Source organism: Lepidochelys kempii, chromosome 10 (genome assembly GCF_965140265.1).
Source record: "Lepidochelys kempii isolate rLepKem1 chromosome 10, rLepKem1.hap2, whole genome shotgun sequence".
Lineage (NCBI taxonomy): Eukaryota > Metazoa > Chordata > Testudines > Cheloniidae > Lepidochelys > Lepidochelys kempii.
Window position 1 is genome coordinate 36,553,592 of NC_133265.1, and position 27,783 is coordinate 36,581,374.

General features: G+C 47.2%; 1 protein-coding gene across 1 annotated transcript in view; it reads left to right on the top strand.

Annotated features, from left to right (window-relative positions):
* LOC140918455 (ankyrin repeat and fibronectin type-III domain-containing protein 1-like) overlaps positions 1-27,783 on the top strand; it is a 576,229-nt gene that overhangs the window by 93,405 nt on the left and 455,041 nt on the right. Inside the window, exon 3 of the mRNA XM_073362896.1 lies at positions 1,919-2,061. Within this exon, the coding sequence (XP_073218997.1) occupies positions 1,961-2,061 (101 nt within the window). The 5' untranslated portion in view covers positions 1,919-1,960. The remainder of the gene's footprint in view (positions 1-1,918; positions 2,062-27,783) is intronic.

Sequence of the window (27,783 nt, forward strand, 5' to 3'; positions counted from 1 at the left end):
AGCATAATAGACCCAAAAAAAAAATCTATTTCGATGGAGGGGATTTGCAAGATCTTCAGTGCATGTGTGAAGCATGTAGAGTCTCTCCAGATTCAGCATCTTTCAGCAGTAGGGCATTCCAAACTGAGGGCCCATCACAGTATTGCCTGGTTATATTCCTTGAAGAGCTTGTTCCTTGTTTCTTTGAGAAGCAGTTACTTCTGCTGGAGGCATAAGTCACATTTCTCTCCTGACGTCATGCTCTCCTGACTCCCTTGTGGTGGTCTTACTGTTTTTATTACTGTATCCCACAGTTCATACCTGATTGCTTTCCATTAGTGACAGATTGGCAGATATAGCTATGAAAGAGACTTCTATTCTGTTAATTTCTTTTCCCAATAGGGTAAGCAATTTATCAGTTCACTCTCAATGGATTGTCTTTCTCTGTGTGGGTTAGAGGTAGTTCAGAAGTCTGCTTTGGATAGTGGGTAGAACATCTCATCCAGGCCAGTTACCGCCAGATGAGTTCTTCCCCAAACTGTGTAACAATAAGTAAACTCACAGAGCCAAGTTCTGCCTCTGTACATGGGGCTGCTACTGCAGTTAAAGCGTGCCCAGGATTAGGCACAGAAGAGTAAAAAGATGCTGGCCCTTATGTGTAATGAAAAGAGTTCTGCTAATGGCTGGTGCTTCTCTTACAGAATTTTTAAAAAAAATCTAATCTTTCTATAACTTCTTTTCAATTCTACAGAATTATTCCAGTAGAGAATTATATCCCTGTTGCAGACATCTATTTGACTAAAAAACAACTATTGGTTTTTAGAAATTTCAATAAAAGGTTCTGGGTTTCATTGTGTGTGTACGTTCTGTTTGATTTTTGCACAAGCGTTAATAATCTGTCCTGAGTTAATTCTGTTTTGTTGGAGTGGCATGAGAGTGTGGGCAGGGATATGAGAGAGATGTTACTTCAGGGAATAGGGAGGGGGGAAATAAATTAACAGATAAGATGTTTTCCTTTCTCCTATTGTTCAAGTGGCAGTACTGTAGCTTTTGGGATTCAGGTTTCCCCTTTGTTTCATGTCTAATGTGCTAGCCTTCTGCCAGTGTACACATGAATACTGTTGCAATGAGTAGGCTTGGGAGAATTCATTTTTTATTTTTTTCATTTTGACTGATAACATCGATGTTTATTTTAAAGCAGTTTTAAAAGCAATTTTTAAGCAATTATCGGTGGAAATATTTTTTCGTCAGTTTGTGTGTATGGTAAAATCAACATTTATGTACTGATAAAAATCGAATCTTTCAAAGCCTAATAATGACAAAGTGTATGCACTGTGGGTGCGGTGTGTCAAGTCATGTAGACCTATTACAGTCAGTTTAAAGAACAAATGAGGTCCACAAGAGGCAGGACAGAAAGGAATCTGAATGTACATGTAGATGTCTTTCCAATCCTACTGTCCTACACACAGTTAATTTACTGTAATTCATTAGTTTATGAGGGTGATTGACACTCATCTATAAATGTCTTGTATCCAGTGCTATCTCTGCATATTCTCCACAGGTAACAAGCAAACACCTAGCTTGAAGGATTGTATATATCTCTACAGTAGCATACTCATGTATGCAAACTTGAAGCTGCTGAGCCTCAGAGCATGGGCGGCTCCTTGCTTTATATGGAAATAGAGAAGGGAGCATTTATTGTGGGGTGGTAGGTTTGGATAAATATTCCCAGTATTCTTGGTCCTGTTTCTCCCTGTTTCGTTGCATGCAGTTCTGCCCTTTCAGGCCCCTGGCAGGCAAGGGCTGAGTGCTACAGGGGGCATTCCAAGAAGAGACGTGACAGGGTGTGTCAGTGGGAGGTTCTTGGCCACGTGCTGAAGACCTGCACATGCTGACTTTTTCTTGCTAAGGGGGCTGTTTCCTTCTTTTTCCTTTGCAGTGGTGAAGTGTGTCTAGCTATGGTGAAGCTTGGGTCTGCGTCATGGCCCATGATATTGCTGCCCTCAAGAACCTGGTTCCAATTTCTGTGGAGTCTGTGAATCCAGACCCTGAGGAGCGGGGAAGTACGTACCTTGTAGAAAGGTGAGTTAGGGCCATTTATTCCTTCAGTATTCTCTCTCTTCCCGCCGCTGACACACGGGGAGCTCTCGGCCAGATTGCTGAGAGCAATAGCAAGTTGTTAAGCAGCTTCCCTCTGACATGATATAAATCATGTCGTTCCTTTCAGGTGAGTGTTACATGGGGGAGAAAACAGAAGCAGGGCTTTATCCTACAGAGGCTTGTCCTCGTGCTTCATGCCAAACGAGAACAAATGGGAGTATTGGATCTCTGTGCGCTTCTGGGAGTACATCTCTGAACGTAGGTTTTGCTTTCTGTTGGAAGATACAATGGTTGTGGTGAGTGAGTTTCCAGGCACATCCATTCAGACTCAGAAAGGTGGAATTGTGAAATCCTTGCTGATCTTAAACATAAAAAAGAAGCTTACAAGAAGTGGAAGATTGGACAGATGACTGAGGAGGAGTATGAAAATATTGCTCAGGCATGCAGGAGCGAAATCAGGAAGGCCAAATCACCCTTGGAGTTGCAGCTAGCAAGGGATGTTAAGAGTAACAAGAAGGGTTTCTTCAGGTATGTTAGCAACAAGAAGAAGGTCAAGGAAAGTGTGGGCCCCTTACTGAATGAGGGAGGCAACCTCGTGACAGAGGATGTGGAAAAGGCTATGTACTCAATGCTTTTTTTGCCTCTGTCTTCACGAACAAGGTCAGCTCCCAGACTACTGCACTGGGCAGCACAGTATGGGGAGGTGGTGACCAGCCCTCTGCGGAGAAAGAAGTGGTTCAGGACTATTTAGAAAAGCTGGACGAGCACAAGTCCATGGGGCCGGATGCACTGCATCCGAGTGTGCTAAAGGAGCTGGCTGATGTGATTGCAGAGCCATTTGCCATTATCTTTGAAAAGTCATGGTGATTGGGGTAGGTCCCGGTCAACTGGAAAAAGGTTAATGTAATGCCCATCTTTAAAAAAGGGAAGGAGGAGGATCCGGGGAATTACAGGCCAGTCAGCCTCACCTCAGTCCCTGGAAAAATCATGGAGCAGGTCCTCAAAGAATCAATTGTGAAGCACTTAGAGGAGAGGAAAGTGATCAGGAACAGTCAGCATGGATTCACCAAGGGCAAGTCATGCCTGACTAACCTAATTGCCTTCTATGATGAGATAACTGGTTCTGTGGATGAGGGGAAAGCAGTGGACGTGTTGTTCCTGGACTTTAGCAAAACTTTTGATATGGTCTCCCACAGTATTCTTGCCAGCAAGTTAAAGAAGTATGGGCTGGATGACTGGACTATAAGGTGGATAGAAAGCTGGCTAGATCATCGGGCTCAATGGGTAGTGACCAATGGCTCCAGGGCTAGTTGGTATCAAGCGGCATGCCCCAAGGGTTGGTCCTGGGGCCGGTTTTGTTCAATATCTTCATTAATGATCTGAGGATGGCGTGGATTGCACCCTCATCAAGTTTGTGGATGACACTAAACTGGGAGGAGTGGTAGACACACTGGAAGATAGGGATAGGGTACAGTGGGACCTACACAAATTAGAGGATTGGGCCAAAAGAAATCTTATGAGGTTCAACAAGGACAAGTGCAGAGTCCTGCACTTAGGACGGAAGAATCCCATGCACCGCTACAAACTAGGGACCGAGTGGCTAGGCAGCAGTTCTGCAGAAAAGACCTAGGGGTTACAGTGGACGAGAAGCTGGTTATGAGTCAACAGTGTGCCCTTGTTACCAAGAAGGTTAACGGCATTTTGGGCTGTATAAGTAGGAGCATTGCCAGCAGATCGAGAGATGTGATCATTCCCCTTTATTCGGCATTGGTGAGGCCTCATCTGGAGTACTGTATCCAGTTTTGGGCCCCACACTTCAAGAAGGATGTGGATAAATTGGAGAGAGTCCAGCGAAGGTCAACAAAAATGATTAGGATGCTGGAGCACATGATTTATGAGGAGAGGCTGACGGAACGGGGATTATTTAGTCTGCGGAAGAGAAGAATGAGGGGGGATTTGATAACTGCTTTCAACTACCTGAAAGGGGGTTCCAAAGAGGATGGATCTAGACTGTTCTCAATGGTACCAGATGACAGAACGAGGAGTAATGGTCTCAAGTTGCAGTGGGGGAGGTTTAGGTTGGATATTAGGAAAAACTTTTTCACTAGGAGGGTGGTGAAACACTGGAATGCGTTACCTAGGGAGGTGGTGGAATCCCCTTCCTTAGAGGTTTTTAAGGTCAGGCTTGACAAAGCCCTGGCTGGGATGATTTAACTGGGAATTGGTCCTGCTTTGAGCAGGGGGTTGGACTAGATGACCTCCTGAGGTCCCTTCCAACCCTGATATTCTATGATGCTATGAATTGGCTCTCTGCAGATAAAGTTGTTCTTGTTTAAGTGCTTGCTCATTTTGATTCCATTCTAGGTTTGTGCGCGCCCATGTGTGCGGATGTCGGAGACTTTTGCCTTAGCGGCATCTCTAGGGCCGGCTGTGGCACTGTTTGGGGTGCTGCCAGCCCTACGCCCTCTCAGTTCCTTTTTACCACCCATGGTGGTCAGTTGGAGTGCCTTTTTCCCTTGCTTTGGAAGTGGCCAGCGGTTTTTCTTCTGTCTCAGCCATGCACTTCTAGCTGTAAATAGTTTAACCCTTGTTTGTTAGTTGTTAAGTAGCTGTTAAGTGTTTGTTAGATAGTGTCCCAGTGGGATGTTGCCCCAGCGGGGCATGCCCGGGTCCCCAGGTTTGAAGCTGTGCTACACGTAACAGGCCTGTGCCTGTTAGTGACCCACATGATAGTTTTCTGAGCTGTCTCGGGGAATCCCACATAAAGGAGCACTGTCGCATCTGTAAAAACTTTCATCCTCGGACTCAGAGGGAGCGCGACATATGTCTCAGGGCCCTCCTGATGGAGACTGCCTGCTCCCAGCTTCAGAACCGGAGTGGCATGATGTGGCTCCTAGTGTTACCTAGCGCTTCTACTTCAATGCGGAGTGCACCTCCGGCACCAGGTTCCTCCCGGCACTGATCCACGTTGCTGGTGCCGAAGAAGAAACTTAAGAAGATGGCATCAAGCAAGCCCGACTAGGGGGCTCCAGGCAAAGGACCCTGTGCAGGCCTTATGCCCACTCTGGACCTGCAGAAGGGCTCGGTTCTGGGGAGTTCCTCCCCCTGAAAGGACCCACCACCGACTCTGGGGAGCAGTAAAGGGCCCAATCCGACGGCACAGTCGACACTCTCCCAGCTCCTGGCACCAGGAGAGCAGAGAGCACCCCTGCTGCAGATGGCACCATGCAGGGCTATGGGTCCCCGAGATGGCAAGCCCATCGGCAAGGCCTTGCATAAGACAAGTGAGTGCCACTGGTCTCCAGAGCCAAGACAGAGCCCTGGGTCACCACATTCTTGGTCTCTGCATTGGCCCAACTTGCTGTTACGAGTCTTCAGCCCCCAGGGTTTTCACAAAACGAGTGGTGCTGGTAGCGGCTTAACTGAAACATCAAGGAGTCCAGTCGACGACTGGCTTATCAAGGGCAGGTCTCTGGGGCAGGTGCACAGGAGCCTCGTTCTGGTGGGATCCACCTGCAGCGACCTGGGCCTGTTAATAAACAAAGAAAAGTTCTTGTTAATGCCAGTTCAATGCATACGATTAATCGGAGTGGTCCTCGACTCCATGCGGGCCAGGGTCTTCCTTCTGGAAGTGCGTTTTCAGGCCATGTCAAGTTTAAGCTCCCACATAAAGAGCCATCCGCTCATGACAGCCCACATGTGCTTGTGACTGATGGGCCAAATGGCCGCATGCACATACTTCAGCTGTGCCCATCTTCATCTGCAGCCTCTGCAAGTGTGGCTAGCCTTGGTCTATACCCCCAGCAGGCACCCCTTGGACCAAGTGGTCACAGTGCTGAAACACATCTTCCTGTCTCTGGATTGGTGGCGGGATCCCAGGTTGGTGCTGCAGGGAGTCCCCTTCGCGATCCCATCTCCGTCGCAGACCCTGGTCTCGGACGTGTCGGATCTGGGCTGGGGAGCCCATCTGGGTGAGTTCAACACCCAGGGCTGCTAGCTCCTTAATGATCTCACCCTTCATATCAACATCAGCAAGCTCAAAGCAGTTCGCCTGGCCTGACAGGTCTTTTTGCTGCACCTGAAACTTAAGATAGTGCAAGTCCTCACAGACAGTACCGCTGTGATGGATTACATCAACAGGCAGGGTGGCACCAGGTCTTCAGCCCTTTGTCGGGAAGCGCTCAGCCTCTGGGACTTCTGTGTGCGGCATGCCGTTCATCTGGTAGCCACCCATCTGCCCGGAACCAAGAACATCCTGGCAGTTCGCCTCAGCAGGACCTTCTCGTCTCACCATGAATGGTCGCTCCATCTGGAACTGGTCAGCCTAATCTTCCGCAGGTGGGGGCTCCCCAGGTGGACCTGTTTGCGTCCCGGCAGAACAGAAAGTGCCACGCATTGTGTTCTCTCAGGGCAGGGACAAGGGCTCCCTCTCGGATGCGCTGCTTTATGCCTTCCTATTGATTCCATTAATCCACAGGGTCCTGCTCAACTTTAAGCAAGACACAGCAACAATCATCCTCATAGCCCCAGCATGGCCTTGTCAACACTGGTTCGACACACTGCTGAGTCTTTTGGCAGCCACCCCGCTGCAGCTGCCTCTTTGACTGGCAGCCACCTCTGCTGCATTGGAACCTGGTGGCGCTGCATTTGACAGCCTGGCTGCTGCGTGGCAGAGTGGGGACGAATGGCGGTGTTCCACTGGTGTCCAGCAGGTTCTGCAGGGTAGCAGGAAACCCTCCACCAGGGCCACCGACATGGCGAAGTGGAAGTAGTTCATGCGTTGGGCCTCGGATCATCATATTCATGCAGAAGAGGCCCCACTGCAAGGCATCCTGGACTATTTGCTGCATATTAAGTTCCAAGGCCTGTCGCTATCTTTGGTCAAGGTACACCCGGTGGCCATTTTGGCATTCCACTCTCCGTTCCAAGGCAGATTGGTCTTTGCCCATCCGTTGAGGGCATGGTTCCTGAAAGTTCTGGAGTGCCATTACCTGCGTGTCCGGGACCTGGTTCCCCCTTGGGACCTGAATCTTGTGCTGTGAAGGTTCATAGGTCCCCACTTCGAGCCCTTGGCTTCCTGCTCCCGCCCTGTCACAACTTTAAAGTCTATTATCTCAGGCTCCTCCGGGGCTGGAAGCAAGTGCAGGGTTCTGGGGGGAACTGAGAATCCTGGGAAACTCCCCTCTCTAGTTGTACAAAGCTCCTTTGGCTAGCTCTGTGGAAACATGAAATATTGAATTTAAAGTATGTCCTTTCCTGTCAACAAAAGCTGTCAGTAGCTTTTGGCTGAATCTTGCCCATCCTGGAATGTTAGAATATGTCCCTGGAGCAATGCACTGGTGTAAAAACCAGTTGAGGCAGTCCTAGGCACATGATAAGTTCATTTATCATACAGATGTCAGCTCCACATATCTGGCTTTGTGTGTGTAATAAGCATGTACATATGTACACATAAAGCATGTGTATGTAATTAAAATACATATGCTTTTAAAAAACATACAGGCTTTTGTAATCATGTCACGTGCTCATGATGGTTAGTTAATAAGTCTGATAAGGTCTATGATTAACGAGCCCAAAGGGAGAGGTGGTAGCAGTCCATTTTTGGCTTACAATCCAAATACGAATGTTGGTCCCCATTGTTCTGGGTCGTGTCTGGTCATGTGACCTAATAGTGAAGGTGATAAAACTGGTTTGTCTGTGTTGGCAAGGCTGGGATGTGCTAATATTGCCTTTGTCTCTTACCTGGTCAGCAGGAGAGCTGCAGATGGGCTGGAGTGGGGAGCCTTTCAGTAGATGGATTGTTGTGCTTCAATTCTGTCTTGTTCACGCAGATCAGCAATATGTGTTTGCTGTCCACCAGCCAAACGAGCTGTTTCTGTAATCTCTCTGGAGTTGCAGTCATGAGCTGCTCCTGACTTTCAAATATTCAGCCTCCTGTGCTGTTTGAGTCCCCTAAGAGCTGTCCTAGTTAGAGCAAAGTTTGGGACTGTGATAATCCCATGGCAAAAGCCATTGTGGTGATTCTCTTGCTCGTATGTCTCTGTGTATGTGCATCCTTTAAATATTCATCCAGGGGAATAAGTGCAGACAATCTAGCCAGGAGGTACCACAGTCCAGCACATTGGTCTTTAATTGTACGTGGCTCTGGACTCGCAGACAAGCCTGGACCACCTAGAGTCACTCTGCCCCAGAAAGGCAGGCCTCTGCCAAATGAACGAAGGGGGCATCCCTCTGCATTTAGATGACGGAGAAAAACTGATACGTATGCATGAGTAGATCTGCCAGGTTTTATCCAGCAAAGTGCAGTGGTAGAGTCATACCTCAAGGGTCTTATCATTCTGCAGTCTGGCTTCATTTCTGTTTCAGGGTGACACTTGGATTTTAAAAGCTAAATAGTTGGCTTCTCACAGGGACTCAATCTCCCTCTGTCCCCTTGTCACCCCCTTATATGTAGAGCCCTGTTCTACTTCGGGATGAATAGCTTCATGGAAATCACTGGGAATGGATAGATTGTGTCCTGCAATGGAGGAATCAGGCCCATGCTAGGCACTTGTCGTTGCAGTGCCTCAGCATCTCCCCAGAGTCACTGCCTGGAGGACTGGTTTCCTGGGTGGATGCAAGCCCTGTCCGAAGGGGAAGGGAGATATTGTAGTCGTGTTGTTGAGGAAGTGGGGCACACTTTGGTTCAGCCCAGAGGAAGAGTTTAATGAAACAATGAGATTCTTTCCAAAGGCAAGAATTCAGAGAATTCCTGACCAGAAGACAAGAATGAAAGTACATTCACCGTGCGGCCTGCTGTGTCTGTTACTACCAATCACATGCTTCTACCCAATTACATCCCCTCCAGTGCTGGGCTAGGTATTGATGGCAATGGTGGTCAGTCAACGGGTCACCTCTTCAGTGTGGGCATGAGCCAGGTGCTCCTTCCTATGCACAGCATCTAGCATGCTGGGGAAAAAAGGCCGACGTGTGGACAAAAGGAAGGAACAGCTTCCAGAGGCAGAAGTCTGGAGTTGACAGGAACTCTTAGCAGAGGATTCTCTTCCATTCAGGTTCTTATACTAGGCTCCTGACCGTGGTGTCTGAGTGTCTATGGAATAGATGTTGTGTAGCCATCCTGTAGAAAGGCCCCGAAGCATCACCAGAGCTCCATAACCCTTTTAGGTGCTGGCGACGTGGATATTTCAGCTATCTGCTTTTATCCAGAGATGGCAAATCTTAGGTGCACCTCTCTCCTGCTGATGGCTTATTTCTAAAAGTCAGTGGGGGTGGAGGGGGCTGACTCAATACCACCCCTCATTTTCTCCCTCTGTTGCTGGAGGTGGGGTCAGCGGCCGTGAGGGTGGACAGAGCTGTGCAGCAGATGTTGTGGTACAGCCTCGCTCAGTGTGCAGCTTGCTGAATGTGAGTGGGATGTAGCGGGAGATGGGGGCAGATGGAGTGGCAGAGGGGTGCTGAATCACAGAGGGGGAATAGAGAGGAGGGGGGAAAACCGGGGTGGTGGGGAGAGGGAGAATGTGTGTTTGTGTGTGTACCCTAGCTATGGCCCTTGTTCCTGACATTGGTGTTTGTATGAGGACACAGCTTTGAACACAAGAGGGTGCTGCTGCACTCTCCTAACCTGAACAGTAATGAGTGAAAAGAGCAGGTTCTTGAGACGAATTCCTGTAATGCGAGAGGGAGGAACGAGCTCTCTGCTTTGCAGCAGGATTTTTGTTCCTGGCCCGCGACACAGGCGGTTACGAGAACCAGCACCTCTCTGGCTGGAGATGTCCACACGGCTCGGAGAACTGGCTCTCTCACTCCAGAGCTGACTGGGCAGCCCTGGCACACACTCCCCCAGTCTCAGCAGTGAGTGTCTCTGCAACAACCCTACCCTCACTCCATGCTAGTTTCTGCCTCCTTTCTCCCCAATGTTGGGTGTTGCTCCTGAAGTGGACCAGCTTGTCTTTCAGGCAGAGGCCCTATTCCTTGACTAGCTTGATCACAACTATTGTTACTTCCTGTCTTGTGAGCCGTGGGGACGGAATTCAGCTTTTGGCTCTGGGGAGTACAAGTCGGGGGATGTGCCTACAGCTCACTGGCTCATGCTTTGTCTGGGTGAGCAAAGAAGCCCGCTCAGCTGACCCCTCCATCTCCCGCCCTCCCACTCCTGGCTGAGACATTTGGCTACCACATGTTGGTGGATTTTTATGTTTGACAAATAACTTGGGCTGCTGCACATGCTGGCTGGCCAGTCCCACCCTGTCATGGCTTTTGTGGCCTGAGAACACGCTGCCAGGGCAGCAGCTCTTATTATCTTGGCTCAGGGGATTTCCCCAGCTGTCAAGAGCAATTCTGCTTCTTGCTGGTTTTGCCATGAAATGTGGACTCTACCTGTAGAGACAATTGGGTAATACAAGGCTTCAGGGAGATGGCTAGGCTCTTCTCCACTTCCTTTAACTTGATTCTCACCTCCTGTAGGTTTTTATGCTTGAATATCATTCTTACCCTTCAGGGCCCCAACACGCTCTTATTGCCGATTCCTCTCCAAAAGTCATCTTTCTTTTCTGATTTGCCTCTTATTTAGACTGATAACCATTTTAGTGATTTTTGTTTTTGAAAATGGATTATTCCATAGGGAGAAGATTTATGAGCTTATAAAAACATAAGCAAGATGGACAGATCAGAGGGAGAGCATCTGCTGTGGGACTTTTGGGGATGGCTTATTGTCCCTGAGACCTGTTCTCCTTTAGTAGAGCATGTGCACGTTTTGGAAATCCCAGTTCCTCTCCTCTGACCCAGGGATGCTTAGTGATGAGGGAGCATGCTGCCACCTGACAGGTTCTAGAGAAAGTATGGGAGCTGAATTTGCTCACCAGGGCTGTGAAGTATAATGATATTATGCCCTTTCCTGCATTGTCTGCCCCCCTGGATTACAGAACTGGATAGAAAAGAAAACCAAAAGGCTGCAGTTAAGAAATCGAAGGGACCAAACTGGGAAGCATGTGGTGAATAGAAATGTTGCCAGCCACTCTCCTCCCTGCTTTGGAAAATAATAGATTGGTTTGTGAAATGATTTGTTCACATAAAAGTCATAGGCAGGGTTTCTCCTTGTCAGTAGCCAGGTGGTAGCAGTGGGGTTTCTGAGGGCAGGTCTACACTGCAGCTGAGAGCCTCCCCTCCTAGGATCGCATTTGCCTTTTTCAAGGCTGCAGGGGTGAATGCAGCCGAGGCTCTGCAACACCCACGAGGGGGGTCTCACCCTCTGGTGGGCAGGACCTGAGACCCTTTTCCCCTGGGGCCTTCCATGTGACCCTTGGACACATTCTGGCAATCCGATTTTGCGTCATAACCCACAGGTTAAGAAACCCTGCTTTAGCTTAAATAGCTCTTTCCCTTCCCTGATGTTTTCCCTGTGAGGTATTTATAGACAGTAATCATATCCCCTCTCAGCCTTCATTTTGCTAGGCAAATTCTTAGTGTCCTCTTGTAAGACAGGCTCTCCATTCCCCTCCTTATGCTAGTAGCTCTCCTCTGCACCTGTTCCAGTTTGAATTAATCTTTCATGAATACGGTGACCAGAGTTCTACACAGTTGCAGGTGAGATCTTACCAGTGCCTTGTACAATGGCATTAATATTTCTCTATCTCTATTGGAAATACCTTGCTTCAGACATCCCGAGATTGCATTTGCCTCTTTCAAGGCTGCATCATGTTGGTGGCTCTCTCAATCACAGGATAAAAATACTCTAGGTCTTTCTCCTCTTCTGTTGTTTCCAGCTGATGAACCCACAGCATATAGCAGAAATTCTGGTTGTTAGTCCATAAGTGCATGACATTGCCCTTTGTACTGTTAAATTTCATCCCATGTCTATGATTCTAGTCCTCAAGATGGTCCACGTCTTTCTTTATGATATTCTCTGTATTAACAATGCCTCCAAACTTTGTGTCATCAGCAAATTTCATTAGCACACTCCTACTTTTTGCGCCAAGGTTATGAATGAAAACATTAAATAAAATTGCTCCCAAGACACATCCTTGAGGAACTCCACTAGTAACTGCCCTCCAGCCTGATATTTCTCCTTTCAGTACGACCTGTTGTCTCCCCTTTAGCTAGTTGCTTGCTCACTTTACAATCCCCTCTCTTCTCCGGTTTAACCAATAACTTCCCCATGACAAATGGTTTACTGAAGTCCAGATAGATTAGATCCACTGCATTTCTGTCACCCTATGAAAGAAAGATGTTCGGTTGGCCTGGCATGATCTACCTTTGGCAAACCCATGTTGCATTTTATCCCATTTTCTGTTTACCCCTATGTCTTTAATTATTTCTTTCTTCAAAATTGTTCGAAAGCTGTACTTGCTATTGAGGTCTGACTAAGAGGTCTGTAGTTTGCCTGGATCACTCTTCATCGTTTTCCCCTTTCACATATATAGGTACTATATATTTGATAGATTTATTAAAAATCTTTGTGACTGGACTTGCAATCTCATGTGCCAGTTCTTCAGTATTCTGGGATGGAGGTTATCTAGTCTCCCTGATTTGAGTGTTCTCAGCTCTTGGAGTTTTGCTTCCAACGAAGATGTGGTGATATTCATCTCTATATGCTCGTTCCCATTAGCCATCCTTCTTTTTCCCCATGTTCCATGTTATTATCCATACTGAAAACTAAGGCAAAGTATTCATTTAGTTTATGGGCCATTACCTAGATGATCCTTAATCTTGACTGTATCTTCGCAGCATTGCAGCCCCACTTCTTCTCTTCTTGTTCTTATTTTAAACTAAACTAGGTTTAAACTAGGTTTAGCTTTAAACTAGGTTCACCGGGGGAAGGAGACCAAAGCCCTGAGGTAAGTGGGAAAGCGGGATACCGGGAGGAAGCACAGGCAGGAATGTCTGTGAGGGGAGGGCTCCTGCCTCATACTGGCAATGAGGGGCGATCAACAGGTTATCTCAAGTGCTTATATACAAATGCACAAAGCCTTGGAAACAAGCAGGGAGAACTGGAGGTCCTGGTGATGTCAAGGAACTATGACGTGATCGGAATAACAGAGACTTGGTGGGATAACTCACATGACTGGAGTACTGTCATGGATGGTTATAAACTGTTCAGGAAGGACAGGCAGGGCAGAAAAGGTGGGGGAGTAGCCCTGTATGTAAGGGAGCAGTATGACTGCTCAGAGCTCCAGTACGAAACTGCAGAAAAACCTGAGTGTCTCTGGATTAAGTTTAGAAGTGTGTGCAACAAGAGTGATGTAGTGGTGGGAGTCTGCTATAGACCACCGGACCAGGGGGATGAGGTAGATGAGGCTTTCTTCCGGCAGCTCACGGAAGCTACTAGATCGCATGCCCTGATTCTCATGGGTGACTTTAATTTTCCTGATATCTGCTGGGAGAGCAATACAGCGGCACATAGACAATCCAGGAAGTTTTTGGAAAGCGTAGGGGACAATTTCCTGGCGCAAGTGCTAGAGGAGCCAACTGGGGGGGGTGCTTTTCTTGACCTGCTGCTCACAAACCGGGTAGAATTAGTGGGGGAAGCAAAAGTGGATGGGAATCTGGGAGGCAGTGACCATGAGTTGGTTGAGTTCAGGATCCTGACGCAGGGAAGAAAGGTAAGCAGCAGGATACGGACCCTGGACTTCAGGAAAGCAGACTTCGACTCCCTCAGGGAACGGATGGCCAGGATCCCCTGGGGGACTAACTTGAAGGGGAAAGGAGTCCAGGAGAGCTGGCTGTATTTCAAGGAATCCCTGTTGAGGTTACAGGGACAAACCATCCCGATGAGTCGAAAGAATAGTAAATATGGCAGGCGACCAGCTTGGCTTAATGGTGAAATCCTAGCAGATCTTAAACATAAAAAAGAAGCTTACAAGAAGTGGAAGGTTGGACATATGACCAGGGAAGAGTATAAAAATATTGCTCGGGCATGTAGGAATGTTATCAGGAGGGCCAAATCGCACCTGGAGCTGCAGCTAGCCAGAGATGTCAAGAGTAACAAGAAGGGTTTCTTCAGGTATGTTGGCAACAAGAAGAAAGCCAAGGAATGTGTGGGCCCCTTACTGAATGAGGGAGGCAACCTAGTGACAGAGGATGTGGAAAAAGCTAATGTACTCAATGCTTTTTTTGCCTCTGTTTTCACTAACAAGGTCAGCTCCCAGACTGCTGCGCTGGGCATCACAAAATGGGGAAGAGATGGCCAGCCCTCTGTGGAGATAGAGGTGGTTAGGGACTATTTAGAAAAGCTGGACGTGCACAAGTCCATGGGGCCGGACGAGTTGCATCCGAGAGTGCTAAAGGAATTGGCGGCTGTGATTGCAGAGCCATTGGCCATTATCTTTGAAAACTCGTGGCGAACCGGGGAAGTCCCGGATGACTGGAAAAAGGCTAATGTAGTGCCAATCTTTAAAAAAGGGAAGAAGGAGGATCCTGGGAACTTCAGGCCAGTCAGCCTCACTTCAGTCCCCAGAAAAATCATGGAGCAGGTCCTCAAAGAATCAATCCTGAAGCACTTGCATGAGAGGAAAGTGATCAGGAACATCCACCATGGATTCACCAAGGGAAGGTCATGCCTGACTAATCTAATCGCCTTTTATGATGAGATTACTGGTTCTGTGGATGAAGGGAAAGCAGTGGATGTATTGTTTCTTGACTTTAGCAAAGCTTTTGACACGGTCTCCCACAGTATTCTTGTCAGCAAGTTAAGGAAGTATGGGCTGGATGAATGCACTACAAGGTGGGTAGAAAGCTGGCTAGATTGTCGGGCTCAACGGGTAGTGATCAATGGCTCCATGTCTAGTTGGCAGCCGGTATCAAGTGGAGTACCCCAAGGGTCGGTCCTGGGGCCGGTTTTGTTCAATATCTTCATAAATGATCTGGAGGATGGTGTGGATTGCACTCTCAGCAAATTTGCGGATGATACTAAACTGGGAGGAGTGGTAGATACGCTGGAGGGGAGGGATAGGATACAGAAGGACCTAGACATATTGGAGGATTGGGCCAAAAGAAATCTGATGAGGTTCAATAAGGATAAGTGCAGGGTCCTGCACTTAGGATGGAAGAACCCAATGCACAGCTACAGACTAGGGACCGAATGGCTAGGCAGCAGTTCTGCGGAAAAGGACCTAGGGGTGACAGTGGATGAGAAGCTGGATATGAGTCAGCAGTGTGCCCTTGTTGCCAAGAAGGCCAATGGCATTTTGGGATGTATAAGTAGGGGCATAGCGAGCAGATCGAGGGACGTGATCGTTCCCCTCTATTCGACATTGGTGAGGCCTCATCTGGAGTACTGTGTCCAGTTTTGGGCCCCACACTTCAAGAAGGATGTGGATAAATTGGAGAGAGTCCAGCGAAGGGCAACAAAAATGATTAGGGGACTGGAACACATGAGTTATGAGGAGAGGCTGAGGGAGCTGGGCTTGTTTAGCCTGCAGAAGAGAAGAATGAGGGGGGATTTGATAGCTGCTTTCAACTACCTGAAAGGGGGTTCCAAAGAGGATGGCTCTAGACTGTTCTCAATGGTAGCAGATGACAGAACGAGGAGTAATGGTCTCAAGTTGCAGTGGGGGAGGTTTAGATTGGATATTAGGAAAAACTTTTTCACTAAGAGGGTGGTGAAACACTGGAATGCGTTACCTAGGGAGGTGATAGAATCTCCTTCCTTAGAGGTTTTTAAGGTCAGGCTTGACAAAGCCCTGGCTGGGATGATTTAACTGGGAATTGGTCCTGCTTTGAGCAGGGGGTTGGACTAGATGACCTTCTGGGGTCCCTTCCAACCCTGGTATTCTATGATTCTATGATTCTATGATTTTACTTACATGGTTAAAAGAGCCTTTTAGTCTTTGTTTTAATTTCCTTTGCAAGACCTAAATCACCTTGACTTTTGGCAGTTCTCGCTTTGTCCTATCCTTTCTGATCTCCAAGAAGTATCTTTCTTACGTGCCCCGGCTACTGCCAGGCATTGCTGGAGTGCTGACTTTCTTAGCTCAGTGGGGCTCTAATCCTGCAGTTTGATTCACTGAGGCAGACCCTTGTGCCCGCACTAAGTCCTGTTGAAGTCAGTGGGGCTCTGTACAAACTCTGGGGTCTGTCTGCAATGATTAGATTACAGGAGTGGGGCCATGCAGTGTACCTATATCTCTCCTTTAGGTGTTGGAGGTTATCTGGTTCTCTTCCCTACTGGCTGTTAGTGGACTGTCAGAGACTGTGACGTGTTGACCAATGTGCAGAGCTGAGTGTTTCTTCATTGTTCCTTCTGGATAGACACATGCTGATATGCTATAATTTCTGGAGTATTTTTTATTCCTTTAAGCCTGAGCTGTTGTGTGCAGGCTGCTGTCATTGCGCCTGTCAGGAATTACCCATTTCTCTGGCTGCAAATTCATGGATCCCCTTGCGAGTGCAGAGGGGAGCATGTTCCTTGACTCCGGTGCCTTAGATCTATTTGTCAATATTGATGCTATATTCCCTAGTTAGCGCTGCACTAGTGGCAGATTGGCTTTTTCTTTACCACCCTCTCCTTCCCTGAAGCTGTTGTGTTGGAAACAGTGCTGAGAAAACTGCAGCAGCAATTTTTAATTAACTCACTAAAGATTATGCAGTTTGGTGCATTCTACAACTAAATTCTGTCACCATCTATCACCCTGATCCAGAGAGACTGATAACATCTTTTATATAGGAGTTATGAGACACCTGATGCTTCCCATATCCAGCCCATAGCAGATGGGAGTCTTGTTGGTACAGTTTGTAATGCTGGCTTTTAGCAAAATCCTGGGGTTAAATGGTAAACAAACTCATTCATGACAGGCTAGGTTTACTCACAGGATGTATCTCACTTTAGGGACCCACTGCAGATGATTTTACAGGGGCATGTAAATGGAAAACAATTAGAATTGTGGGGCGGGGGGGGAGGTTATAACCTTATGCTCCCACTAGCTATGTCAAGGGTTGTCCTCTAAGCTGGGCCTGAGAAAAGTTGAAAAGTTCAACAGTCCAGCTGTTAAAGGGAAGCTTCACAGATTCATAACCTGAAACGCTGGAGGTGAGAGGGTCAGCTGGCTGGTGGTTACAATTCTGAGAGAACCTAGCTCTCAGTGCAAAGCAAGTAAAGATTGCCTGACTCTCCTGCGTGAATTACAAGAGCTGGCATCTCTGTGCCAAGACATCTTATTTGGGAGTTTGCAGATCTGCCTTTTTCCATCCTTTTCAACTCTTCCCATCAGAGCTTTGGCTAACCTTGGAGTTCAGAAATCTCAGGACTCCATATCCTTGATCAAAGCGGCAGTGAGTTTTAGGTTTAATCTCCTGCCCTGGTATAAGTCCACCTTAAGTTGTGCCCTGTGGTGGCTTCAGCACATGGTACTGAAACTTCACAGTCTTACAAAGTGGAAAAAGTACCAAATCAAAAGCTTGAGAGAAACAGGCACTGCAGGATGGCTCTGAAACAGGCAGCCCAGAAATTCAGGAGGCGAGGAGGGGTGTGTGGCTCGGATTGCCTCCCAACAATAGATAATGTTGCTCTTCCACCCTCACATCTTGTTCTGAAGGTGGCTTCAGAAACTAATTCCAGGCACCCTGACTGGCACAGAAGGCCGCAAATGAATAGAAATTGCTTGCTGTTTGAATTCAATATAAAAACAATATAAAAAACAAAACAAGAACAAAATATGTAGATAGCTTTGCCATCAGCCTGTAGTTATGGTGAAAGGGTAGTTATGGACCACACTTCAGAAGTCCAGAGTCCACCCCACAAGCACCTTTGATCTGAGTGGAATGAATTTACAGATCCCAGCTCTAACACTCATGGACGCAGTCCATATATCAAAATTTCCTGGTTTATGTAGCTGCTGGGATGATTTTGCTGTACAAAAGTGCACAGTCTGCAAATAATCAAAGCTCTGCCAAGTGCATTCTTTCAGCGGGTCTGTTTCCTTCTTTCTGTGTCTTTTATTTTCCATTGGTACAGGTGAACGATCTCTGAAGATGTGATCCAAACTGAGTCAGTGGGAGTTAATTTGCTTCTGACATCTGCAATGCAACTCCATTTTCATCAGAAAGAGGCAGTGCCGCATCACAGAAAACACACTCTATTGAATTAGTTATTGCTGACAAGTAATAGCACTTTAACATGAGCTGTTGACTGGTCCAGTATCTGAATGAAGCAGCTCCTGGTTTGTATCAATCTATGCCTTTTCCCAGCAAAACCTGTACTTGTTCGCCATCCTGAAAGAGAGAGCTTTGGGCCTGATTTTCACTTATATCCATTGGCTTCCATGGAAGCTGCAGGTGTCAGTATGATCCAGATTTTGTTTGTATTTTATTTCCTGGTTCACTGGATATAATAGGGTTGCCTCAACATTGAATTCCCGGAATTTTTAGGGTTGATAGGGTGTCTTCTTTTCACCAGACTGATGGTGTTAGGACTGGAGAGAAGTGCGGAAGCTTTGCACTTATTTTGAAGAGATTTACAAAGATGGTATGACATCGACATCCTCATTTTACTCATGAGTCACTGTTAAGGCATAGAGAGGGGCAGGGACGTGGCCAAGGTCATGCAGGGCGTCCCTGGCAGAGCTGGCAATCAAATGCAAATCTTTTGACACCTGGCTCCTATGTTCAGTTGACAGGACAACAGCTCTCCTTTGTAACGTGGAGGCAGGGAGACTCCTCCTCAGCTTCACTGAAGGTCAGATGCTGCATATGTGAGGAGTAGCCTTTTGTCCATTGTTATCAACTGTATACCCTCCCCCACCCCCGCCATTGAATCCTCCTCTCTATTTATCTTGAGTCTTAGGGATCACCTAGTGGAGAAATGCGGCTATGTCTTCATCCGCCGTGCTCACTGGGACATCCAGGAAATACACGCCTGATCTTCTGAAAGTCCAGTCTGAAAGCATGGCTCCTCTTTGAAAGAAGAGTGTTGGGGTAGCCTCTCCTAACTCTCCTTCCTGTGTGTAGTCAGCAGATATGTTTGCTTTAGTGGCTGAGAGTAAGTTTCAGCTGCTTCTGCCCTGCAGTGAGCCCAGTTCTGGGAGAGGGAGCTGGGGTTCATTTCTTCTTGTGAATCATTAGCAGTGGCTTGTAATTCTGGGTGCCCAATGCAAGACTCTCTAAGGGGACTGATTTTCCTGATTCTCAACGCTTTCTGGAAATCTAAAGGTGTCTTGAGTTGATCCCGCCGAATCACTGGTCAGTCTGAGAAATGTAGGTGTAGATACACTGGGACTGCACAGGTGTCACTGTGAGGGTGCAGTATTTCCTGCAGAGTGTTTATTGCTTCTGGTGATGTCCAAAGAGGAAAGAACCTGGGTTGACTCAGAAAAACCTCTCTGTTTCTTCCCTCCGCCCTCCTGCACCGAAAGTGTCTTCTACGTCAAATGCCGAAAACTTCCATTTAAACTGACAGACTATGAAAGTGTCAAAAATGCACAGTTCTGTAGCCTCCCCTGAGTGATTTATGATAGGTCAGAGCAGGAGTGTCTTTGTGCCTCTTTGTGCACCCCAGGATTGTCATCTGGTGTGTCTCTAGGTGCCAGAATCATAGAACCCTTTCTGGTTCTCCCCACAAAGCATTCAGTGTGACATTTGACTTGCAGCATGTCCATGCAGCTGCACTGAATGTAGGGGCTGTGTCCTTATTTGCTTTACATTGCCAGCTTTACCCATTGGTTCCTGTAGTCACACAGTGCTCGTACGAGCAACAGCAGCTTTCCTCTCATCTACAGAGTCTATTTAGTTTGCATATATTGCTGAAATGATTGCTAGATTTCATCAGACGAGGGGCACATCTTTCCTAATAGCCTATGTAATTTCTTCCAGAGGGACGCATTGCATTAAATCTTTAATCCAGTAAGCTGTTGAGGGAGCACGCTCAGATTTCTATGTGCTTGCTATTGGTCTTTTGGGTGGCGCTAATTGTACACTGGAGAATTACCCTTTTGGAGTATCTGGAGCTATTCAAGAAGGAATCCTCTAGGAGGCATGCTTTGGTGGTAGCAGTTTGCTTTGTTCTGATCCTGCATGATAAAATCAAGTCCTCTGTGTCGGGGAAGGGAGGGAAGAAGTTTGTTGTCCACATTGTGCCTTTTTAGAACAATAATATTAGGGTTTCATTAATCATGATCTATGTGGCGTGAAATAAATGGTGTAGGAAATTAAAGTGTGGTGTTTCGTGACTGTTGTGAACTGTTCTAATTCTAGCTGGATCTACATGCCTCTCCAGCTTTGCTTTCCGAACTACCTGCTACCTTACGAGCTTCAGAGTTGTGGATCTTCTTGGAATACCATTTAGCTTGGAAGTGGTTTTATCTGAGAAGCCTTTTCAAGTCAACTGCTCTGGGGCTGAGTGTTCTTTAAGACTCTTGACCATATCACTCCTATGGCTGTTTGGGAAAGTAACCAGCTTCCCCTCTCCTCCCTCTGGAGTTCAGAGCTCCGATATTGTTTGCAAACGGAAATCAGTTTGGTTTCCTGACCAGCTCCCTAGTGGATTTTGTCTGTATTACAAAACCCACTTTGCAGTTTGGTATGACTGACGATGTTTGCTCCAGAGAGGCCTGGGACTGGAATAATATGAGTGAGACAGGTCAGAATCAAAGGATGCAGATAAAGCATGGGGATGCAGGAACTGATTATTGGGTGGTGGTAGAGGGGGTTGTAGGTGAGGGATGAGGTGCTTTAGGGGGCCCCAGGGCTAGAACAGCAGGGATATTGCAGAGCAGGATTCGGTGGCGTTGTTGGAGGAAGGGGACAGATTGTATTATCCCATTGTGTCAATCCCAAACAGTTTAGTCAATTTTATTTTCATCTAGGTTATATCCTTGGCACTGGTGGCTATGTGTGGGGATGGTCTTACATATAGAATTACACCATGTCTTGTCTTTTTTTCCCTTTCCTATCCTGTTGTCCTTCTCTGCAAGAGGATAAGTGATTTGGTGGGAAAGCCTCATTCATTTTTCATTCTCAACCAGCAGTGCAGTTGTTGACTGTTGGCAATTGCCTTTGATGTATATTTACAGGGACAGTGACCTGTAGAAGAGGTAAATTGAGGACATGAAGCTAGTGCTTGGGATGGAAGCTTACCACAGCCTGTTTGCACATGTGCATGTTCTCTCTGACCCTCCCCTGGTATTGCACAAGGCTTGCATGCTTTTCAAGCTGGGCAGTTTTGCCTCACTCCTTTGCTCTTCTTTGTAACTTGTCACTTTTTATGGATTTTAAAGCCAGAAGGATCCATTATGATCATCTAGCATGACCTGCATACCACAGGCCATGGAATTCCACTCAGTGAGTCCTGTCTCTAGCCCAACAACTTGTGGTTGAACTGCGTTTGTTAGAAGGGCATCCAGGCTGGGTTTCAAGTCTCCAAACGATGGAGAATCCACCACCACTGTGGGTAAGTTGTCCTAGTGGTTAATTATCTTCTCAATTTGTTGGCCTACACTTCCAGTCATTGGCTCTTATTATGTCTTTGGCTGCTAACTGAAAGAGCCTCTTATGGTCGGTATTTTCAGCGCAGTGTATTATTATGGTGACTTAGCTGGGTGCCTTGTGAGATGGTATCCAGTTTCTGGAGTAATACAAAAAGAGGATGCACAGGGCCTTCTGTGCTCCATTCCCAGTCTCCTGTCTCTCCCCAGCTCTTCAATACACAGTTTGTTTTCAGAGCAACTCTGTCCACTGCCAGGAGTGACAGCCTGACCCTGTCTAGACTAGACAAATAAGCTTCTCTCTAGGGTTGGCCATAACAAGCTAATGTGGCTTTAATGTGTCAGAGACTGTCTACATTAGGTGCTAAGTGCTGTTTGGAAACATGTTAACTAAAACGAGTTACCTAGCATGTTTTAAGATGCCACCTGTTTTATTAGCCTGGACTGATAAGTCGTTGAAATGAGGGGACCTAATGGACATTCTAGGATATGTTTGGTATTGTCTTCTACTGTATCCCTACTTGTGGGGGCTTAGCTTTTATGTGAAAAGGAGAAGAGCCTCATAGTTTGCTACACACTGAAGAGGGAGATGCTCAGTTCCTTGTCTTCATCTTGAAGGCCCTTAAGCTGACACCATCCTGCTCTGCTGCTCCATTTACTCATTGTGCTATTGACCACGCCTTTGCTCTGCCAGCACTCCCAGCTTTCACTGCCTGTCCATCAGCCTGTCCAATAAGTGTTACCACCCTTCCTGCCCTAGCTTATGTGGTACCACCTTATTCCCCTTAAGACAGGGGTTCTCAAACTGGGGGTCGGGACCCCTCAGGGGGTCACGAGGTTATTACATGGGGGGTCGCGAGCTCTCAGCCTCCACCCCAAACCCCGCTTTGCCTCCTGCATTTATAATGGTGTAAAATATATTAAAAAGTGTTTTTAATTTATAAGGGGGGGTCGCACTCAGAGGTTTGCTCTGTGAAAGGGGTCACGAGTACAAAAGTTTGAGAACCACTGCCTTAAGACTCCTCTTTAAAACTCACCTGTGCTGAGAGGACTCCAAGGCAATGCCAGCTGAGGGTGGCTAGTTAGGGAGCCATCCAGGCTAACATGCTCATGGTGCTGAGGTACTGTTGTATGGCTAGTTCCCTCCACCCCAGCTTCCCAGTTTTGTTTGGTCCCCTTGTTGGGTTCTGTTGTTACCTAGGCTGGAAACTTGTTGAGGCAGGGGTTGCCTCTTTTTAAAATATTTGTACAGTACCTAGCACTGTGGGGTGCTACTGCCTGACTGTGGCCTTTCGGAGCTTCTGTTGTACAAATAATAGGCTGATACACACACCTGCAAGAAAGTCCTGTTCAGAATATGGGGTGGGGGGATACAAAGTGGTTAATTGTTTCATGATGGCCAGGATTAGATCAGCTGCTATCATCAAAGGGCAATAGACCTCTGCAGAATGTTACCCCACAGTGGAAAGAGTTGCAAGCAAAGTAGCTGTGCCACTATTTCTACCTAATCATTGAGCAGCTTGTGTACAGGAATGGCACAGACTGCTTGATTGTACCGTGGGTGGTCTATGAGGAGAGCTTGCACAATGATGGCTTAAGGAACTAGCATGACTACAAGCAGCACCTTCCCCCCCCACACACACACATAAAAAAGGCATCCTGAACAAGTTACTTTTTAGGCCAAGTTCTGCCCTTCAATGCACATCTGGTTCCCTAAGTGGGAGCCCTGGGATGGTGCAGATTGGGGGTCTGCCCAGGCACTGGGAGGGCAGGGGACTCACTCAGGGATAGTTAGAGAGGCAGGAGTTCAGAGTTTGATTTTGCCCAGACTGGAGGGGGGTGGAACAAGGGTGGGGCCTCAGGGGTGAGGGGCAGGAAGAGGCAGAATGAGGGCACAGCCTTGGGGGAAGGGGCGGAGTGGGGGGGGCGGCCTCAGGGTAGAGTGGGGGTGGAGCACCCACAGGGAAAACTAGAAGTCGGCGCCTATGAAACTTCAGATTACAGTTTAATTAAAAGATATAACACTTTTCGTTTTTAATAGTCCTACTCATGACATGCTCTTTGCATTTTTCTCAGCTTGGACAATGAAAATAGACTAGCCTGGTCTGTGGTCTGCCAAATGGTGCAAAGGGCACATGCGTCTGTTTGGCAGAGAGCTGGTGGGTCACCTGGTGCTAGCTTTGTCCTTGTTTTCAGCTGTTAAAATGCATGAAAAGAAGCTGGTTAATCAGACTCACTTTAGTTTCTAACCTATTCTTAGTCAGTTTCACGATTTGCCACTGCTGCAGTAGCATCAGGTTGCAGTGTTACAGTCGCTGTAGGGAAGGCTTTAAAAAGAAGAAACCCCATTTTTATTCACAGTAGGTTTTTATAGTTTCTATATTTTTAAGTTATATCTGTCTGAGTGCCCCTTTAACTTGTATCTCTGTGTACCCTTATCTCTCACATGACAGTTTGCTCTTTTCACTGCAGTGGAAGGCTTTGTGGTTTTGGTGTGTGTTAGCAGACATTTTAGCACTGTTGTAAAGGGCCACAGCCGTCCTCCTTAGATCAACAGGCAGATCTTACTGCCTATATCCAAGGGTTGAGTGTGGAGGCTTCTAAATCCTGACAAAAGTCAGAAGTGGAGTAAATTTGCAGGTCTCTGTAGAGAGCAGAAGCTTTTAAGAGAAACCACAGGGAATCATTAGTCGCTTTCAGTCAGGAGGGATCTGGAGCTGAGGTTTTAAACATTTGGGTATTGGATGCAAGCTGGAAGGGATTTTGACATCTTCTGTTAATTAAAATCTGGCCTTGCCTTTATTCTGTCTTGTCTAATCTATCTCTGTTCTGTTCTGGTATTTGAGGGGTCGGTTACCATAGTGTATAGGCACCATAATTAAAGAGTAAAAGGAAACTAAAAGTGAGGCACTTGTACTCTGCTCTTCAGGCTGCTGCTAGTTTGTGCATGTGCATAATGGAGAGAGGTGCCCTTCTAGGGGCTCCAAGAGTTAACCAGATCTGGCTAACTCTGCATTGAAGAAGTACCCTCAGAGACATGAATAGTGACAGCTCTCTTTGACAGGTTTCAGAGTAGCAGCCGTGTTAGTCTGTATTCGCAAAAAGAAAAGGAGTACTTGTGGCACCTTAGAGACTAACAAAGTTATTTGAGCATGAGTTTTTGTGAGCTACAGCTTATGCTCAAATAAAATTGTTAGTCTCTAAGGTGCCACAAGTACTCCTGTTCTTTTAGCTCTCTTTGAGCTGCTTACTGTGGGAGAACCAATGCAAGACGTGCTTTGCATTTTGCCCTGTTGTCTGTTGGGTGTAGGCTTCCTCTGAATTATTCTGCTTAGATAGTCCATAGCCTAGGGGTGTCCCATGAGATCTCTCTGCTTCCAGTTTGCAACTGCATCATCCTGGATCTTGAAAGTCGCAACACCTCTGAATATAATTCTCGAGATGGCTCGTGGATGGTTAAGTGGGCTCTGGGAGAGCCCTGGGTCAGTCACAACTTGGTTAAATACTGGGACATTGAATTGGGCCTGGGAATAAATGGGGAGCCAGCAGAGAGCATGGAGGCCTGGTTTGATGTGCCTGTGAATTTCTACCCTGCCCAGGAGGTGTGCTGCTGCATGAGCTGCAGCATTTTGTGGCTGCCCTCAGAAGTGTCAGCTAGAGTGAGTTCCAGTGGTCCAAGCTGGAGGTGAAGTAGGCATCTAACCAAGTAGCCAGATCCTCATTCCATAGGGCTGCGCGTGGCCTGTTGGAGAGTCCAGAAGGCATATCTTGCCTGTGTGTCTTAGCAGTAATAAGAAATGGTGTGTGAATGTGTGTGTACACACCTGATCTCATGTGCTAAAAAATGATGTAAAGCCACCCGTGGCCATAAGGACTTTATGCTCTGCTGCTTCCTTATTCCAAATTGTCAGTGTGGATGAGGAAACTTTTGCTTTTAAGGTGCTTTGTCCTCTTGCCCAGGGAGCTTATTTCTCACCTTGCTAGAAAGCTGTAGCAAAGCACTGTTAGTATTTATGATGTGTGCGTATTGTATCGAATGTGATGTGTTGCCACCCTGATGATGAGGTGGGTACATGTGACCTGCAGCTGGTGTGTTAGCGTATCTTCCCTCCTGAGCTGCTGTTAGGGCCTGGTAGCAAACTCCCCTCTTGCTGATCCTGACAGAAGGAGATGCCCAGCTCAGGGTCCAAAGGGAGGGTAATAAATGAGGGTGCTTCAAGTTCCAGCCTCAAGTGCATAAGCAGCCGCTTTAACGAATTGCCGCACGTCAGCGGGCCGGCCAGCGCCGTTCCCAAGGCAGTGACTAAGCCTCTCAATTCGTAGCAACTTTGCCGATCGTGGAGAGCGGGAGCCCACTGGTCTCTTGGCTCCTTGGGGATACAGGCTTCCTCATCGAAATGCCAGTGCTCCCTAGCCTGATGGAAGGGTTTCTGACGTGGAAGGGGCTTATTTTTACACTGGTTGCTTTGGGTTTCTGGAGGTGAAATCATCTCTGTCCAGAATGAGCATAAGGCCTAGGTACCTCTGGAGATCTGTTCTAAGGACATACATGGCACATGGTGTTGTGTGCACTGGGGTGAATCATCCTGTTGAGGATATTTCTTTGGCAGGTGCGTTTATCGGCCTGCTGGGATTTTTGACCATTTACTGATCCTCCATTTTTGAACTCTTGCAGCTGTCTTCAGTGTGTTGGAATACTGAACTTGGGAGCAGCATTGCAGCTTCAATATTATTGGTTTCATATCTAAATCGGCCCCTTTTTTGAGGATCCCTGGCTGTATCAGTAGGGAGTACGGGTGTGGGGGTGCGTGTGTTGTAGGGAGAGGAAGGCTTGGCTGTACTCAGACAGGTAGGGCTGTACTGCGTCACAGGCATGCCCTTCTTCCCCTCCATTTAGAAGGTAATATTCACATTCATAGACTGATTTGCTCCTACTGACGCTATAGCATTGTTGCTCAGACAGCCATTCTTGGTGAGTTCCGTATTTCCTGGACTGGTTCTTTTCCCTAGCCTTTTTTATCCCGAAGAACTCGGTGGTGGAGTCAGTCACTTGCCATTGGCTACATGGTATTTGTGCGGACACTGGTTGATGTGAAGTAGTGGGGTAAATAAAGAATTGGGGCCCCAGCAGGAAAGACTTGCTGTGGGGCAGATGAGGTAGAAGACAGACATTTGTGCAGAATGCAGGTCTCTATTCTGCCAGTACATTCCGGTCTCTTCTAGTCTGAAATATGTATTTTGTGTGATCCAAAGAATGCAGTGGTGGTGACAGGGAGGAGGGAGTGTCTCTGACAAGGAAAAACAAGGATCTGTGCCTGCACAAGTGGAGGAAATGATGCCCTTTCTGGAATAAGGGAAGGGAAAGATGGGCAAATGGGGCTGTCCGTGTTCTTGTTTAAATTAGAAGTGTGTGTCTGTGGGTGAGCCAGAGATTACATTCAGAAGAGCTGCAAGCTGGGGCTGATGGTGTTGAGAAGAGGGTGCCTGCCACTAACATGGGAGTTGTGAGTTTCAATCCTGCTGGGGCAGCACGCCATAGCAATTTGGGAGGGGCTTTGTGGCTTCCTGGATGCACAGGAGGTAATGAGACTGCGGGGATGCCGGAAGCAAGCAGCAAGTTCACTGTAGTGCAGTGATGGTCCTGGAGATGTCCTGATGCGATGCGCTGTGGTGGTGTTAAGAAAAAAAAGCCAATTTAATTCTGATCTGGACTCCAGGCTTGTGGAGATGTCACTTCATGGCCTGGGGAAGTGGTAGTCCCTCCATACAGTTCTGGTGAGATTGCACCTGGCAGCCACCAGTTGCAAGGAACTCAGAAAAGAACAAAATCATTAAGGGCTGGAGGGACTGATTTGTGGGGAAAGATCAAAAGAACTATTTGAATATATCTTGATAAAAAGAAAGCAGGAGGTATGATCAGTACAACCATAGTAAGGTTGCAAAATCCAAGGGAGAGGAATTGTTTGGGGTGTAATGTGATCTTATGCGAATCAGTGGGAGGAAATTAAGCAGAGGTAAATTGAAGAGAAATACTGGGAAACTCCATGGGATAATTTCCCTGAAGGACTGTTGGAAGCACTGGCACTTGAGTCATTTGATATTGGATGCGACAAACACTTAATGTTCTGTCTCCGAGTAGCAGCCGTGTCAGTCTGTATCCGCAAAAAGAACAGGAGGACTTGTGGCACCTGAGAGACGAACCAATTTATTTGAGCATGAGCTTTCGTGAGCTACAGCTCACTTCATCGGTGAGCTGTAGCTCACGAAAGCTTATGCTCAAATAAATTGGTTAGTC